This window comes from Heterodontus francisci, chromosome 38 (assembly GCF_036365525.1).
Source record: "Heterodontus francisci isolate sHetFra1 chromosome 38, sHetFra1.hap1, whole genome shotgun sequence".
NCBI lineage: Eukaryota > Metazoa > Chordata > Chondrichthyes > Heterodontiformes > Heterodontidae > Heterodontus > Heterodontus francisci.
Window position 1 is genome coordinate 13,435,891 of NC_090408.1, and position 18,391 is coordinate 13,454,281.

Consider the following 18,391-nt stretch of genomic DNA (forward strand, 5'->3'; position numbering starts at 1 on the left):
TGACCTCTTCCCCCCCTCCCCAACCCGATACACAACAAAATGCAGAGTTGACCTCTCCCCCCTCCCCAACCCTATACACAACAAAATGCACAGTTGACCTCTTCCTCCCTCCCCAACCCTATACACAACAAAATGCAGAGTTGACCTGTTCCCCCCTCCCCAATCCTATTCACAACAAAATGCAGAGTTGACCTCTTGCCCCCTCCCCAACCCTATACACAACAAAATGCAGAGTTGACCTCTTGCGCTCCCCCCAACCCTATACACAACAAAATGCAGACTTGACCTCTCCAACCCCCCACACCCTATACACAACAAAATGCAGAGTTGACCTCTTCCCCCCCCCACCCAACCCTATACACAACAAAATGCAGAGTTGACCTCTTGCCCCCTCCCCAACTCTATGCACAACAAAATGCAGAGTTGACCTCTTCCCTCTCCCCCACCCTATACACAACAAAATGCAGAGTTGACCTCTTGCCCCCCCTCCCCAACCTGCACAACAAAATGCAGAGTTGATCTCTTGCCCCCCCCTCCAACTCGATACACAACAAATTGCAGAGTTGACCTGTTCCCCCCTCCCCAATCCTATTCACAACAAAATGCAGAGTTGACCTCTTGCCCCCTCCCCAACCCTATACACAACAAAATGCAGAGTTGACCTCTCCAACCCCCCACACCCTATACACAACAAAATGCAGACTTGACCTCTCCAACCCCCCACACCCTATACACAACAAAATGCAGAGTTGACCTCTTCCCCCACCCCCCCACCCAACCCTATACACAACAAAATGCAGAGTTGACCTCTTGCCCCCCTCCCCAACTCTATGCACAACAAAATGCAGAGTTGACCTCTTCCCTCTCCCCCACCCTATACACAACAAAATGCAGAGTTGACCTCTTGCCCCCCCTCCCCAACCTGCACAACAAAATGCAGAGTTGATCTCTTGCCCCCCCCCCTCCAACCCGATACACAACAAATTGCAGAGTTGACCTCTTCCCCCTCCCCAACCCTGCACACAACAAAATGCAAAGTTGAACTCTTGCCCCCCCCCCAACCCTATACACAACAAAATGCTGAGTTGACCTCTTCCCCACCCCCACGCTATACACAACAAAATGCAGAGTTGACCTCTTCCCCCCTCCCCAACCCTATACATAACAAATTGCAGAGTTGACCTCTTCCCCACCCACTCCCCAACCCTATACACAACAAAATGCAGAGCTGACCCCTGCCATCCCACCCCCATACACATCAGAGTGCAGAATGGCGCCAGCTTTCTCTGGACGGGAAAGTGAAGGCGTGAGTACTGCACATCACGCTGAAGATCAGGAATTGATGGTATGATCGCTGCGGATTACATTTTAATTAATACAAAGATGTAATTTAAATATGTAAACATGGGTCCCGGTGCAGAGTGATGGAGGGGCTGCCATGGAGCTTTCCCGCCGCCAGGAAGACTGGCGTTGGGTTCCGTGGCGGGCCGATGATGCTCTGATTCTCCGGCACCTCCCCCATCCCCCACCACAGAACCTGAACAAAATCCAGCCCGATGATTCATTCTTCAATTCTAGGAATCTTTAAAAGATGTACCATGCATCACTTCTGTCGGATAAATGTCTCCAAAACTCTCCAACCTCTGAAGGACATTAAAAACCCACACCTTACAGAATTATTTGTTTTTTTTTACCTCCCAATGACTGAACACCAGCTGCGGGCTGGCTAGGCCACTCGTCCGTTTCCTGATTTCATCAGCAAAGCCAAAGCTTTCTGCGACTGGCAAAATGGCCTTGATAATAAACATTTCGGTCCCTTCTTTCATCTCTTCCTGTAACACACGGCCTGTGCGCTTTGATAAGACTGCATAGACCCGACCTATGAAAGCATAAAAGACTCATTAAAACACACATTTGTGAAATATGAAAGCAAATACTAACGATGCTGGAAATCTGAAAGAAAAATAGAAAATGCTGGAAATATTCAGAAGCTCAGGTAGCATCTGTGGAGAGAGAAGGGGTTAACATTTCATGACGACCTTTCATCCAACAGAAATGTTATCGACCTGAAATGATAACTCTATTTCTGTCTCCACAGATGCTGACCTGCTGAGTATTTCCAGCATTTTCTGTTCTAATTCTGCGAAATGACTTCATTAACAGTAAATTACAGTCACTGTATAAGTTTGTGTCAGAATATAATGTAATACCCATCAAATAAATGCATGCGTATTGGGTATATCTATTGTGTTTTTCAAGGGCAAAAGTTTTAAATCTGACTCTCAATCTGAATCAACAATTACAAATACTACCTACAGTCAGGAAATACACTCCCGTGAGGTAGAAATGGTTCTGCCGATCTTTCTCTGAAACAGTCGATCTTGGATCAGTGTAGCTGAGAACTTTAAAACTTGACCAGCAAACCTGAGAAAATTCACTTTATTGAAGCTGGGATCTGCAGTTCCAACCTTATAGGTCATCCTTCTGCTTAAATCACTCCATGGCCTTTCCCCTCCCGAATTCTGTAACCTCCTCCAACTCTGCATTCCTCCAACACTGGCAACTTGTGTATCTCCCACTTCCTTTGTTGCACCACTGGCCGTCAGGCTTCTAGGCTCAAGCTCTGGAACATTGTTCCAAAACTTTTCCACCTCTCACTCCTCCTTTAAGACGCTCCTTAAAATCTACCTCTTTGGCCAAACTTTTGGTCACCTGTCCTTCTTTGTTTCAGTGACAATTTTTGTCTGATTACCGCTGGGATGTTTTACTCTGTTAAAGGTGCTATATAAAGTCAGGTTGCTGTTGTTAAAGCTGGATATTTCAATTCTTGACATTTAGACCATTTGACCAGCCTACCAGCAGATGCCTACCAATACTGTTGCTGCTTTGTTTGTAGTAGAAGCAAGGAAACTACTTTCTTCATTTGTTCCTGGTATGTGGGCATCACTAGCTGGGCCAGCATTTATTACCCATCGCTAATTGCTCTTGAGAAGGTGGTGGTGAGCCTCCTTGAACTGCTGCAGTCCATGTGGTTTAGGTACACCCACAGTGCTATTAGGGGAGGAGTTTGAGGATTTTGACCCATTAACAGTGAAGGAACAGCTATATAGTTCCAAGTCAGGATGGTGTGTGGCTTGGAAGGGAACTTCCAGGTTTTGGTGTTCACATGCATCTGCTGTCCCTGACCTTCTAGGTGGTGGAAGTCGCAGGTTTGGAAGGTGCTGACAAAGGAGCAGCTCCTTGTAAGAAAGTCTACATCAGACCAGTGGGAGTCATTCACAAAGGAAATAGTGAGAGTCCAGGGCCAACGTGTTCCCTAAAGGTGAAGGGTAGGACCAACAGGGGACCCTGGATGTCAAGGGATATAGAGGATTGGATAAGGAAAAAAAGGAGGCTTATGGCAGATTCAGCTGAAAACAGCGGAGGCCCTAGAGGAGCATAGAAAGTGTAGGGGGGGTACTTAAAAAACGTATTTAGGAGAGCGAAGAGGGGACATGAAAAAACACTGGCGGGCAAGATAAAGGAAAATCCTAAGGCATTTTATAAGTATATTAAGGGCAAGAGGATAACCAGAGAAAGAGTAGGGCCCATTAGGGACCAAAGTGGCAATCTGTGTGTGGAGTCGGAGGATATACGTGAGGTTTTAAATGATTACTTTTCATCTGTGTTCACTATGGAGAAGGACGATGTAGGAGTGGAGATCAGGGAGGAGGATTGTGACATACCTGAACAAATTAGCATTGAAAGGGAGGAAGTATTAGCTGTTTTAGTGGGCTTAAAAGTGGATAAATCCCCAGGCTCAGATGAGATGTATCCAGGCTGTTATGTGAGGCAAGGAAGGAGATAGCAGGGGCTCTGACACAAATTTTCAAATCCTCTCTGGCCACAGGAGAAGTACCAGAGGACTGGAGGACAGCGAATGTGGTACCATTATTCAAGAAGGGTAGCAGGGATAAACCAGGTAATAACAGGCCGGTGGGTCTAACATCAGTGGTAGGGAAACTATTGGAAAAAATTCTGAGGGACAGGATTAATCTCCACTAGGAGAGGCAGGGATTAATCAGGGATAGTCAGCATGGCTTTGTCAGGGGGAGATTGTGTCTAACAAACTTCACTGAATTTTTCGAGGAGCTGACTAGATGTGTAGATGAGGGTAAAGCAGTTGATGTAGTCTACATGGACTTCAGTAAGGCTTTTGATAAGGTCCCGCATGGGAGATTGGTCAAGAAGGTAAGAGCCCAAGGGATCCAGGGCAATTTGGCAAATTGGATCCAAAATTGGCTTAGTGGCAGGAGGCAGAGGGTGATGGTTGAGGGTTGTTTTTGAAAGTGGAAGCCTGTGACCAGTGGTGTACCGCAGGGATCGGTGCTGCGACCCTTGCTGTTTGTAGTGTAGATTAATGATTTATATGTGAATAATCAGTATGATCACTAAGTTCACAGATAACACGAAAACTGGTGGTGTTGTAAATAGTGAGGGGGAAAGCTTTAGATTATAGGACGATATAGATGGGTTGGTAAGATGGACGGAGCAGTGGTAAACGGAATTTAATCCTGAGAAGTGTGAGGTGATGCATTTTGGGAGGACTAACAAGGCAAGGGAATATACAATGGGTGGTAGGACCATAGGAAGTACAGAGGGGCCTTGTTGTACGTGTCCACAGATCACTGAAGGCAGCAGCACAGGTAGATAAGGCGGTTCTGAAGGAATATGGGATACTTGCCTTTGTTAGGCAAAGAGGCATAGAAGATAAGAGCAGGGAGGTTATGATGGAGCTGTATAAAACGCTAGTTCGGCCACAGCTGGAGTACTGTGTACAGTTCTGATCACCACACTATAGGAAGGATGTGATTGCACTGGAGCGGGTTTCAGAGCAGATTCACCAGGATGTTGCCTGGGCTGGAGTATTTTAGCTCTGAAGAGAGACTGGATAGGCTAGGGTGCTTTTCCTTAGAGCAGGGAAGGCTGAGGGGAGACCTGATTGAGGTATACAAAATTATGAAGGGCATTGATAGGATAGATAGGAAGAAACTTTTTCCCTTAGCAGTGGGGTCAATAACCAGGAGGCATAGATTTAAGATAAGGGTAGGAGGTTTAGAGGGGATTTAAGGAAAAAATTTTCACCTAGAGGGTGGTTGGAATCTGCAACACACTGTTTGAAGGAGTGGTAGAGGCAGGAACCCTCACAACATTTAAGTATTTAGATGAGTACTTGAAACGGCAAAGCATACAAGGCTACGGGCCAAGTGCTGGAAAATGGGATTAGAATAGATAGGTGCTTGATGGCCGGCACAGATACCGAAGGGCCTGTTTCTGTGCTGTATAAGTCTATGACTCTATGAGCCCTGATGCATTGCTGCAGTGCATCTTGTATATGGTACACACTTCTGCCATTGTGCATCGGTGATGGAGGGAGTGAATGTTTAAGGTGGTGAATGGGGTGCAAATCAAGCGGGCTGCTTTTTCTTGGATTGTTCCAAGCTTCTTGAATGTTGTTGGAGCTGCACTCATCCAGTCATGGGGGGAGGAGGGATGTACTAAAAAGGTTGACTATGTTTAGATAAGTCACCTGGTTCAGATGAGTTGCATCCCAGGTTGCTAAAGGAAGTGGGGATGGAGATAGCGGAAGGGCTTGCATAATCTTCCAATTTTCCTTGATACGGGGGAGGTGCCAGAGGAATGGAAAGTGGAAAATGTGACATCCTTATTCAAGAAAGTGTGTCAGGTTATTCCTAGCAACTACAAGCCAGTTTAACATCAATGGTAGGTAAGGTTTTAGAAATAATAATCAGGGGGAAAAAAATCAACAGACATTTGGAGAGGTACGAGTTAATTGAGGAAAGTCAGCACAGACTTGTAAAAGGGAGATCATGATTGATTAATCTAATTGAATTTTTTGATGAAGTAACAGAGAAGGCTGATAAAGGGAATGTGGTGGATGTTGTCTATATGGATTTTAAGAAAGCGTTTGACGAAGTAGCACATAAAAGGTTGGTTAAAAAAATTGAGGCTCATGGAATAGGAGGGTCAGTGTCCAATTGGATAAAAAATTGGCTTAAGGACAGAAAACAGTGAATGGTAATAAACGGTTGTTTTTCAGACTGAAAGATGGTAGACAGTGGTGTTCCCCAACTGTCAGTGCTGGGAGTACTGCTTTATTGCTATATATAAATGACTTGGAATACAGAATTGAATGTCGAAATTTGCCAATGACACCAAACTTGAAGGTGTGGCAAACAGTGAGGATGATCTGAACCACCTGCAACAGGACACAGATAGGCCAGCAGAATGCATAGACAAGTGGCTGATGGAATTTGATATTGTGAGGTGATGCATTTTGACATAAGGAGTAGGGAGAGGCAATATATACTTATTGGCACAGTTCTAAAGAGCGTGCAGGAACAGAGCAACCTGGGAGTTCATGTGCTTCGATTTTTGAACATATTAAGAGGATGGTTAGCAAAGCATATGGGATCATGGGCTTCAAAAATAGAGGCATTGAGTACAAAAGCAGGGAAATTATGTTGAACCTTTATAAAGTTCTGGTTAGGCCCCAATTGGAGTACTGCGTCCAGTTCTAGTCACCACACTTTAGGAAGGATGTGCAGGTCCTTGAGAGAGTGCGAAGGAGATTTAACAGAATGTTTCCATGTTTGGGGGATTTTAGTTGCAAGGTTAGTTTAGAAAAACTGGGGTTGTTCTCCTTTGAGCAAAGGAAATTTAGGGGAGATTTAATAGAGGTATACAAGATTATGACAAGCTTAGATAATTTAGACAAGGAAAGTCTGTTCCCATTAACTAATGGTACAAGGACTTGGGAACACAAATTGAAGGTTTTGGGTAACAGATGCAGGGGGAATATGAGGAAACACTTTTTTCTTTTTACACAGCGAGTGGTATTGACCTGGACCTCACTGTCCTCAACAGTGGTGGAAGAGGAGACAATCAATGATTTCGAAAGGAAATCAGATAGACACTTGAGGGAAATAAACTTGCAGGGCTACGAAGATCGAGCAGGGGAGTGGGACTGACAGGATAGCTCCGTAGAGAGGCGCATAGACTCGATGGGCCGAATGGCTTCCTTCTGTGCGGTAAATGACTCTATGCCTCTATTTGATTTGGTGTCTGTCCCTTTAACACTCAGTCATTGTGTTTGAGGTATTTAGCTGCCAACTAAAGCCAAAGCCTGTGATGTACAGTTTATCGTTGCAGTCTCTTCGCTAACAGGCTCAAGAGGACGATGAAGTCTGTGTGTTTCAAATATATTCCGACTTTATGATTGATTTAGTTTGACTGACAGTTCCTTTTTGAATCTGAGTGGTTAGTTTTCAAAATCTGGCATCCCAGGAGGTGTTAAATGAGTACTTTGCATCAGTATTCACCAAAGAGAAGGACTTGATGGATGACGAGCCTAGGGAAGGGAGTGCAGATAGTCTCAGACATCTCATTATCAAAAAGGAGGAAGTGTTGGGTGTCTTGCAAAGCATTAAGATAGATAAGTCCCCAGGGCCTGATGGGATCTACCCCAGAATACTGAGGGAGGCAAGGGAAGAAATTGCTGGGGCCTTGACAGAAATCTTTGCACCCTCATTGGCCACAGGTGAGGTCCCAGAGGACTGGAGAATAGCCAATGTTGTTCCTTTGTTGAAGAAGGGCAGCAAGGATAATCCAGGAAATTATAGGCCGGTGAGCCTTACATCAGTGGTAGGGAAATTATTAGAGAGGATTCTTCAGGACAGGATTTACTCCCATTCGGAAACAAATGAACTTATTAGCGAGAGACAGCATGGTTTTGTGAAGGGGAGGTCGTGTCTTACTAATTTGATTGAGTTTTTTGAGGAAGTGACGAAGATGATTGATGAAGGAAGGGCAGTGGATGTTATCTATATGGACTTCAGTAAAGCCTTTGACAAGGTCCCTCATGGCAGACGGGTACAAAAGGTGAAGTCACACGGGATCAGAGGTGAGCTGGCAAGATGGATACAGAACTGGCTCGGTCATAGAAGACAGAGGGTATCAGTGGAAGGGTGTTTTTCTGAATGGAGGGATGTGACTAGTGGTGTTCCGCAGGGATCAGTGCTGGGACCTTTGCTGTTTGTAGTATATATAAATGATTTGGAGGAAAATGTAGCCGGTCTGATTAGTAAGTTTGCGGACTACACAAAGGTTGGTGGAGTTGTGGATAATGATGAGGATTGTCAGAGGATACAGCAGGATATAGATCGGTTGGAGACTTGGGCGGAGAAATGGCAGATGGAGTTTAATCCGGACAAATGTGAGGTAATGCATTTTGGAAGGTCTAATGCAGGTGGAAGGTATACAGTAAATGGCAGAACCCTTAGGAGTATTGACAGGCAAAGAGATCTGGGCGTACAGGTCCACATGTCACTGAAAGTGGCAACGCAGGTGGATAAGGTAGTCAAGAAGGCATACGGCATGCTTGCCTTCATCAGTCGGGGCACAGAGTATAAAAATTGGCAAGTCATGTTGCAGCTGTACAGAACCCTAGTTAGGCCACACTTAGAATATTGCGTGCAATTCTGGTCGCCACACTACCAGAAGGACATGGAGGCTTTGGAGAGGGTACAGAAGAGGTTTACCAGGATGTTGCCTGGTCTGGAGGGCATTAGCTATGAGGAGAGGTTGGAAAAACTCGGATTGTTTTCACTGGAAAGACGGAGGTGGAGGGGCGACATCATAGAGATTTACAAAGTTGTGAGCGGCATGGACAGAGTGGATAGTCAGAAGCTTTTTCCCAGGGTGGAAGAGTCAGTTACTAGGGGACATAGGCTTAAGGTGCGAGGGGCAAAGTTTAGAGGGGATGTGCGAGGCAAGTTCTTCACACAGAGGGTGGTGAGTGCCTGGAACCTGCTGCCGGGGGAGGTGGTGGAAACAGGTACGAAAGCGACGTTTAAGAGGCATCTTGACAAATACATAAATAGGATGGGAATAGAGGGATATGGGCCCTGGAAGTGCAGAAGGTGTTAGTTTAGGCAGGCATCAAGATCGGCGCAGGCTTGGAGGGCCGACTGGCCTGTTCCTGTGCTGTACTGTTCTTTGTTCGTTCTTTGTTCTTCTCTGGATATAAAAAAGCAATTCATTTTGAATCAGCTGGCAGTTAGAAAATCCCATTAAAGGTACACTTTTGAAAATCTCAGTAAAGTGTCACGCAGGCCCCCACCTACCAAGAATGAGGCACATTAATTTTGCCACATGGACATTAAATTTCAAATTGTTGTTGGGAACAAGAAAAGGCCCGTGACAAGGGGTTGCCAGGCCCCTGGCTGGAAAGACAGTGTTTGGAACAAAAGAGCTATCCGCTGCATACAATCCATAAACAGACATGGTTAAACCAGTTGGTCACATGACTAACCAGCTTGGCAGTCTGGGTTTTTTCTGAATTGTAGAGTTTGAACTGAGAGCCTGCAAAAAGCAGAATGCTCCTGGACTGAAGAAGACCTCCTGTCTGTCGGTCTGCTCCCATCTCCTTCTCACAGGCCTCTGAATCCTTTGAAGACAAATGAACCCCAAGAGACAAAAGTCTCCTGTAGCGAACAAGGTTTAAGAAGAATACTGGGCCCCAATGAAAAGCAAGATCTACCTACAATCAAGGACTCTACAGTGAGCTTGAAGAACCGTAACAACAACTCTTCAGATACTGTCTCAAACCTTTCCACTTTATTTTTTTTCTGCTCTTTTCTGTCTCTATTTGCATGTATGTATCACATATGCATGCTAGCGTGGGCATGTCGTGTATCCGTAGGTGTCAACCAAATCAGAGTTTAAGTTTAATAAATTTCAACTTTTCTTCTTTAAACCTAAGAAAGCCTGTTTGTATTGTTTTCTTTGCCTTATAATTGGAAATCGGTGAACAAGGATTCACCAAGGGGGAGCTGAAAAACACAGTGTGTTTAAAATTAAACTCTTTTAGAGTAAGACCAGGTGAAGGCTGAAAGGGAATCCTAGACCACTTTGTCACCTGGTCATAACAGAAATTTGGGTGCTAGCGTCTGGAATTGACCCACATACAAATGAAAGAAATTGGAGGTGGGAAGCCAAATTGCTCGCAATCAAAAAGAGCAAGACTTCAATACAGGATTTCTTGTGGTTGTGTGTGCTTGAATACGAACATGTCTGCAACTGAAGCCAGTAGCTCTCCAAGCCAGGGTGAAGTAACTTGGGTTAAGTTAAAAGCACTGTCTATGGAGGAGTTGAGGCAGATGGCTGAGCAGTGTGGGATCACTATATGTGGCAAGGCTAGGAAGTCTGAACTCCTAAGACTCGTGGCCAACTATTTTTCCCTAGAATCTGAAGAAGCAGAAACAGGGTTAGAAGCAGACCCCGGCAGGGTATTGCTCGCAAAGATACAATTGGAACAAAGGAAACTTGAATTAGAAGACAGGGAAAGAGAAAATGAAAGATAGGAGAAGGATTGAGAGAGAGAGAGAGAGAGAGAGAGAGAGAGAGGAGAAAGACAAAGACTATTCCAGAAAGAATGCGAAGAAAGAGAGCTGAAGTGGCCTGAATTAACTAGGGGGAGACAGAGTAACCCCAGTGAAAGCATGGCCAATATGGAGGAACATAATTCAGGGCTGGGTACAAAATTGTAAAAATTAGCTCAACTAACCCCAAAATACAATGAGGAAGATGTGGAAGTGTTTTTTGCGTCTTTTGAGAAACTGGCAAGACAGCTAAAATGGCCAGCTGAGACCTGGTCTCTTTTAATACAAAGCAAGCTAACTGGAAAAGCCCATGAGATTTATTCGATGTTGCCAGATGAGAGTTCATCAAATTATGAACTGACCAAAAATGCTATCCAGGGGCATATGAATTAGTACCCGAAGCCTATCGCCAAAAGTTTAGAACCCTCAAGATGCAAGCTAATCAAACATATCTGGAGTTTGAAAGTAAGCAAGCAGCTGGCTTTTGATCAGTGGATGAGAGCTCTTAAAATAAAGTCCAGCTATGTGAATTTCAGAGAAGTAATTCTGTTAGAGGAATTTAAACACTCCCACTCTCCATAAAGACCCATGTGGAGGAGCAGAGGGTCCAGAGAGCCCGGCAAGTGGCCTTTCTGGCCAATGAATTTGCTTTAATTTATAAGTCGGTTTCCCAGGGAAGAACATTTCCTAATCACCCCCACAACTCCGAAAAGGAAAAAGGGTAAGAAAGTGATAGCAGCCCAAGCAGTCCTGGCAGAAAGCAAAACAGGAGACACAGGGGGCCCTCCTCCAGCCAAAGGGAAGGTGCTGTGAGCAAGAGTGAGACCGGCGACCTGTGTGCTTCCATTGTAATAAAGCAGGGCATTTAAAAGTTGACTGCTGGAAACTAAAGGGAAAGCTGGTAGGGTTAATCAGGGCACACCTGCTCAGTGCAGCAGGACCCTGATGGAACGCACAGCAGAGCAAGCTGTGGCTTTAACTGCAGTAAGAGACCCAGGAAGTCTACAGCTGCAAGTGCAGGAATATTTAATAGGATTCCTGAGGGTTATCAAGGTTTTGTGTCTGAAGGGAAAGTAACCCCATACCCCTCGTGGGGCCAGCAAGCCCATAGTAATTCTCAGGGACATGGGGTCACTAGATCCTTTTTACTGGGAAAAGGCCTGACCTTTCCCCCACAGAGTGCAGTGAACACCAAAATGGAGGGCAGTATCTGCCTGTACCTGTATACCGGGTGCATGTGGAGTGCGACCTAGTTTCAGAACCGGTGACTGTAGGGATTGTCCCTAGCTTGCCTGTGGACAGGGTTGACCTGCTCCTAGGTAAAGATCTGGGGAGGGTGAAGGTGGTAGCCCGCTCCAGTCATAAAAGAAAGACACAGGAGGTCAGAGAGACAGACCCGGAGACCCCTGCAGTTTCCCTGAATGTGCAGTGGATCAGGCCACGATCAAACCAGCTCCCGCAGAGGAGACTGCATGAGGTCTGCCTGTCCGCGCCTTTCTTTGGAAAGTTAGGAGGTCCAGGGAATGATTTAAATGGATTTTCCCTAGCTGAGGCTCAGCGTGCCGACCCAGTATTGCGAGTGTTAGCACAGGCTGCCTACTATTTAAAGAATGAGATACTGATGAGGAAATGCAGTACTCCTCACAGACCTGAGAGCAAGGAGTGGACAGTAGATCACCAGTTTGTGGTGCTGAAGAAGTACCGGAGAGAAATATTAAGAAGGGCCCACGAGATTACAGTGGCTGTACATGCCACTATACGAAAGACCAAAGCCCACATAAGACAGCAGTTTGACTGGCCAAATCTCCACAAAGATGTGGTGGAGTACTGCAAGAGTTGCCACATGTGCCGAGTTGAGGAGAAACCCCAACCTACTGAAAAACCTGCACCTCTAAGTCCTGTAGCGGTGTTAGGAGGACCCTCCAACAGAGGACTGGTGAACAACAGGGACCCCCGCTGAGAATAAAAGGGGACAAGCAGGCACAAGGCTGGCAAAAATTTAGAAAGGGAAGGAGAAAAAGTGACCAAGAGGGCAGGTTAAAGAAAGTCCGGGAGGAATCCTGGATGAAAATCCCTCCTGTCTGGTCAACCAACCCTGAAAAATGTGAAAGGTTAGACTCCACATCCTCCTATGTAAATGCAGGCACTAGAAGCACCCCACCAGAGTTGCTAACAGCATTTACAGGAACCTGCAGGGACAAAGAAAGACCTCTAGGCGGTAGAGAAACCGTAAGGGTGATGCCCCAGCTAGTCAAACTGCCACATGGGAGTGCAGTAGAGGCTGCACAAATACCTGCAGGCTGGAGTGTCCCAGAGAACAAAGGGGAGATCAGCAAAGAATCCTCCCCCACAGTCAAGAGTAAAAGGGAACCACCCATTCCCTTAAGTCAAAAGCCTTTGCATAACTCAGCAAAGCACTGAGTGTTCAGGATAGACCTGCCCATCACTGACTCTCTTGGAAAAATTTCCAATTTAGGGCTAATTAATTCCCCCCTCCCCACCCCACTTTGGCAGACCTCACCAGGAACAAAGACCCTGGGCAGTCATGGCAATGGGCAAACTGAAGAAATACTTCCCAAAGAACCACATGGTTCCTGGGATGCCAAAATGGGGAAATTAAAGCAGCACTGGCACCAAGAGCTTTAATAAGCTTTAGGATTTATGAATGAATGGGAATGAATGAGAGAAATGCATGGTTTTCTGTATCTTATATTTTCTCTCAACCCTTTTAATGAAGTGTACCTTTTCTCAAATCGCATTTCATTCCCCTGGGTGTGGAGGTGTCATGCAGGCCCCCACCTGCCAAGAATGAGGTACATTAATTTCGCCACATGGACATTAAATTTCAAATTGTTGCTGGGAACAAGGCCCGTGACAAGGGGTTGCCAGGCCCCTGGCTGGGAAGATATTTTTGCACAGTAACAGACAGCGTTTGGAACAAAAGAGCTATCCCCTGCTCCAATACAATCCACAAATAGATATGGTCAAACCAGTTGGTCACATGACTAACCTGTTGGCAGTCTGGGTTTTTTTCTGAATTGTAGAGTTTGAACTGAGAGCCTGCAAAAAGCAGAATGCTCCTGGACTGAAGAAGACCTCCTGTCTGTCTGCTCCCATCTCCTTCTCACAAGCCTCTGAATCCATTGAAGACAAATGAACTCCAAGAGAGAAAAGTCTCCTACAGCGAACAAGGTTTAAGAAGAATACTGGGCCCCAACGAAAAGCAAGATCTACCTACAATCAAGGACTCTACAGTGAGCTTGAAGAACCATAACAACAACTCTTCAGATACTGTCTCAAACCTTTCCACTTTATTTTTCTTCTGCTCTTTTCTGTCTCTATTTGCATGTGTGTATCGCGTATGCATGCCAGCATGGGTGCGTCAGGCTTTCGTAGGCATCAACCGAATTAGAGTTTAAGTTTAATAAATTTCAACTTTTCTTCTTTAAACCTAAGAAAGCCTGTTGTTGTTGGTTTCTTTGCCTTATAATTGGAAAGCGGTGAACAAGGATTCACCAAGGGGGAGCTGAATAGCATGGTGTGTTTAAAATTAAATTCTATTACAGTAAGACCAGGTGAAGGCTGAAAGGGAACCCTAGACCTCTTTCTCACTTGGTCGTAACAAAAGCAAAAAGCTGTTTGAAAATTTCATAGACAGATAGGTTGATCTTCCTGAAAGACAGAATGTCAGCATCAAAAAATAAATCATTTGCAAAGACCTAACTCCTTCATGAATGGATAAGCTTGTTGATACCAATAACTGGTAAAGGTGGCAAAGTTTAAACCTTAGATTTGTGACTTTGATTACTTTGTTTAGTTGCAGAACTAGATTAAAAAAAATATTCTGTCATATGTATTTAATTGTTCAATTATTCATTTGATTATTGTTTAATCTAATAAATTCACTTCATATTTTAAACTTTAAATGAGGCTTGATGTGATGTTGCACTGATTTCAATGTTTTGATGAAATGAGATCTTACAGAAGCATGACACTCTCGGAAGTTGGGACTCAACCATGGCAATGATCTAAGATATGACAGTCCAAACAATCTAGGCAGTAACAATTCAAAAAAATAAAAATTCCACTTTTCTTTCTCACTTTTTCAATCTGTCTCTCACACAGACTCAATCACTTATGCTATTAAAAAAAAAATTCACCGACAGGACTGGCATTTATTGCCCATCCCTAGTTTCCCTCTAGTAGGCGGTGGTGTTTTTTTTTTGAACCACTGCATTGTAGCAGTTTGATACAGCTAAGTGGCTTGCTAGAATACTTGAGGGCCTTTAAGGGTCAACCACACAGGTGTGGGAGTCGAGTCACATATAGGCCAGACTGGGTAAGGAAGCCAGCTTCCCTTCACTAAAAATCATTACTGAACCAGCTGGGGTTTCATGATAATCCGACAACTTCATGGTCACTTTTACCGGTACCAGATTTATATTTCCAAAATTTCTGAACAGTAAAAATTCTGCTTTTGCACGCATACCTTGATCAGTTTGAACCTCCTGAACTAACTTTACCTCTGCTCAGAACTTCTGTAAACCAACTTTTACAGCAACAAAACACAACTTGATTCACAAAAAGTTAACCACTCTCTTCTTGTTTCTCCAGAAGTCATTCCTTGTCAAAGCTGTCTCTCCCAATTTCTATGAGTTATTCTTGTCAACGTCCTTTCTATCCTCTTGCAGTTCCTGACTTTCCCAAAGAAAAAAACAATTGTTCTCTCCAATGACCAATTGCATGATTTTGGCAAAGAATATTTCACTCATTGCTCCACTTTGTTCAATCAACACCAACACCAGGTCTGCCTGAGTTTATTGTTTTCTGGAAGCAAAAAAATCTTCAGCTTTCAAGATGAATGGCCCCCAATTTATTCCTGTTGTAATCTCTCATTTTATCGTTTGTGTTTATCCTAACCCTTATACGTGTAAATGACTGCCTTATTGCCTTTATATTGTTAGTTTTTAAAGTTATGGAAGCTGTTGTTAACTCTCAAATTATCCATTAATGAAAGTTCTGGACTAATCCACGATTGCCAACACAGGTTTATGGCATGGCCATTCCACTAAAGATCTTATTGCTGTAGGTTTGTATTATTAATTTTTGGATCAATATCCAACACCATAATCCAGACCAATATAACAGACATCAGCACAATTACAAATTTAGGATGAAACAATCAAGTATGCAAAACAAAACCTTGCATTTGTATAACACCTTTAGTGCAGTAAAACAACGCAATGTGCATCACAGGAGCATAAATCAAACAAATATTCACACTGAGCCAAAGGAAGTGACATTATGAGAAATGACCAATCGTTTTGTCAAAGAGGTAGGTTTTAAGCAGTGTCTTAAGAAAGGTCAAGAGCCAAAGAGGTTTAGAGAGCAAATTCTAGAATGAAGGGCTTAGATAGCTGAAGGCACAGTCACCAATGGTGGAGCAAAGGAAGTTGGAGATGCTAGAATTTGAGGAAAGCAGAGATCGCGGAGGATTGTAGTGCTGGAGGAATTTACAGAGATAGAGACGGGCAAGGCCATGGAGGGTTTTGAACACAAGGATAGAAACTCTAAATTTGAGACTCTGGTGGTTGGAAGATGGCAAGCCAGACGAACAGTGGAGTAATTGAACCTGGAAGTAACAAAATCATGGATGAGGGTTTCATCAGCAGATGGGTTGAGGCAGGGGAGGAAAAAAAACAATTCTATAGATTGAACATCTCAGTTGTATGACATGACGGGTGAAAATTTGGGTGGGAAAAGATTTTTTCCCCCTAAATTGGATAGAGTGCAGCTCCATTTCTGCTTCTAATGTGATCAGTAAAGGACTGCTTTGACAGACATTCCCCATCCACTGTGCTCTTTCCAATCAAAGGGAACAGTGCAGTTCAGTTCACCAAGTGGAGTAAAATCCATTTAGTTGGTGTAAATCTTGCTTTCCAAGATAGGATAATTGTAGTAGGATGCCCAGGTACAATTAAGGAAAATAAAAACGGAAGGAAGTCATAGATACATCGCACAACAAAAAAACAGTCAAGTCAGGCAGTAGATTCAGCTTGGTACACACCTCAAATTAAAGGACTGCCTCTGGTGTAACTAGACATAACAGTTTGTGTGTTATATGTCATCAATATTTCTGGTTGCTATTTACAGATTTGCAGCAAAAGGAACAAAACCATCAAACTCTTGGCAAGGGTGTACACATGCTATTTTCATCAGTTGACAAGTTTTCTTCAGGAAGATTCAATTTGAAATAGAAATAACTGTTTCTTACAATTCTTACCTAATACTTCTGCAGTTGCCATAATCTCACACGTGTACATTGCTGCCATTAACCGCTGAGACCTTGCCTGGAATGCAAAACGACAAGCTTCCTTCATCGTGGCAATGAGCTGGCCTGAGAAAGGACCATAGCAATCTGTAAGCACTACTTCACGGTTACATTTGCCATCTGTCACGCTCTCAGCTGGAGTCCGACTGCCCCGAATCTGATCACCTTGTCCAGCAGGACTTTCCAATATAGACTCTAATTCAGAAAGGCTATTTTCTTTTGAGGTTATCTGCTGCTGCAACTCCTCAGTCTCTGTTGTTTGCCCCTCAATGGAAGATTGGCTGTGCGTTTGAACAAGCTGCTGTATTTTACTCATGTCCCATTTTTCTAAAATGAAGCAAACACCCATAAGAGGTTCTTCACACACAGGACCTGAAAGGGTAGCTAATTGAAATCCACTGATTATACTGTTGTCAAAATCCTTGTACGTTCCCAAGTTCTTACTAGTTTGGTCAAGGCACTGCCACATGGATGGCCTATGATAACTTTCTAATCTATTCAGTAAAATATTAGGACCACAACGGCGTGGCCCAAATGACGAAATTTGGTTCACTGCATTTCTCCATTTCCGGCCTACGAAATTCTCCTCTAGCTTTTGCTTAAACTTCTGGATAGCTTCAAGAGTTGTCAGATTGATCTCCAGAGCTTCTCGGCCTTCCTTTACTGATAGGTTAAACTGTTCTATTGTCCGAATTAGATCACTGTTTTCTTCAAGTAGCTGTGTCACTGGTTCAGGAAGTGGCATGGCTCTCACACTGAGAGTGGACAATTTATTGGGTGTATTCAAAGTCACAAGTCCATCAGAATCCACGTTGACACCTTCAGGATATTTATTCTGGTCCTCCTTCTTTTGGTGAATGACAGCAATCTTTTGCTGTGTGCCTATGTCTTCATTTACCATGTCCACCTTTGGAGGTCGAATGATAGTCTCCCTGAATGGAACAATTGGTTCTGATGAACTGATTTCAACCTTTGCAAATCTGCAACGAGAAAAAAATAGGTCATATTAATGAGTGAACAAACTGACAATTGCTTTCAACAACGTACCACAAGAGCTTTCTCTGCATGAAAGACGTCTTTGGTATTAGTGGTAATAATTGAGCTGGATTAAGAATTGGCTGGAAGGGTGGGGGCAGAAAGAATTAAAGATAGCTTTAGATCCGTTTGGAAATCAGTCACCAGTGGGGTCCTGTGGGATTGGTGTTGGGACCGTTGCTTTTTACTATGGTTGTTAATGATCTGGATGTAGGGGCGTGGTCTGCAAATTTGCTGATGATACTAAGATCTATGTGTGTGTTAAGACTGTAGACGATGCTTCATTGCTTCAAATGGATCTTGATGTGTTGGGGATCGAGCTTTGTGACTGGCAAATGATGCTTAATTTGGAAAAGTGCAGTGTTATGCATGTGGGCAGGGCAAACGCTCAACATATAGACCTTTCAGGGAAAAACATTGAAGGCGGCGGAGAAAGAACTAGGTCTGGGCGTTCTAATACAAGGATTTCTAAAGGTGCATGAGAAATGCTGTAAGTGATAGCTACAGCGAACAGGGCATTGGGGTACATTCATAGAGTATAAGACAAAGCACACTATTTTGTCCTTGTGCAAGACTTTGGTCA

At 44.0% G+C, this 18,391-nt stretch overlaps 1 protein-coding gene across 1 annotated transcript in view; it reads right to left on the reverse strand.

Moving 5' to 3' along the window:
* Positions 1-18,391, reverse strand: part of efl1 (elongation factor like GTPase 1) — a 348,427-nt gene that overhangs the window by 63,473 nt on the left and 266,563 nt on the right. The window contains exons 18-19 of the mRNA XM_068017730.1: positions 16,726-17,753; positions 1,695-1,879 (exon numbers count right to left, since the gene is read on the reverse strand). Coding sequence (XP_067873831.1) covers positions 1,695-1,879; positions 16,726-17,753 — 1,213 coding nt within the window. The remainder of the gene's footprint in view (positions 1-1,694; positions 1,880-16,725; positions 17,754-18,391) is intronic.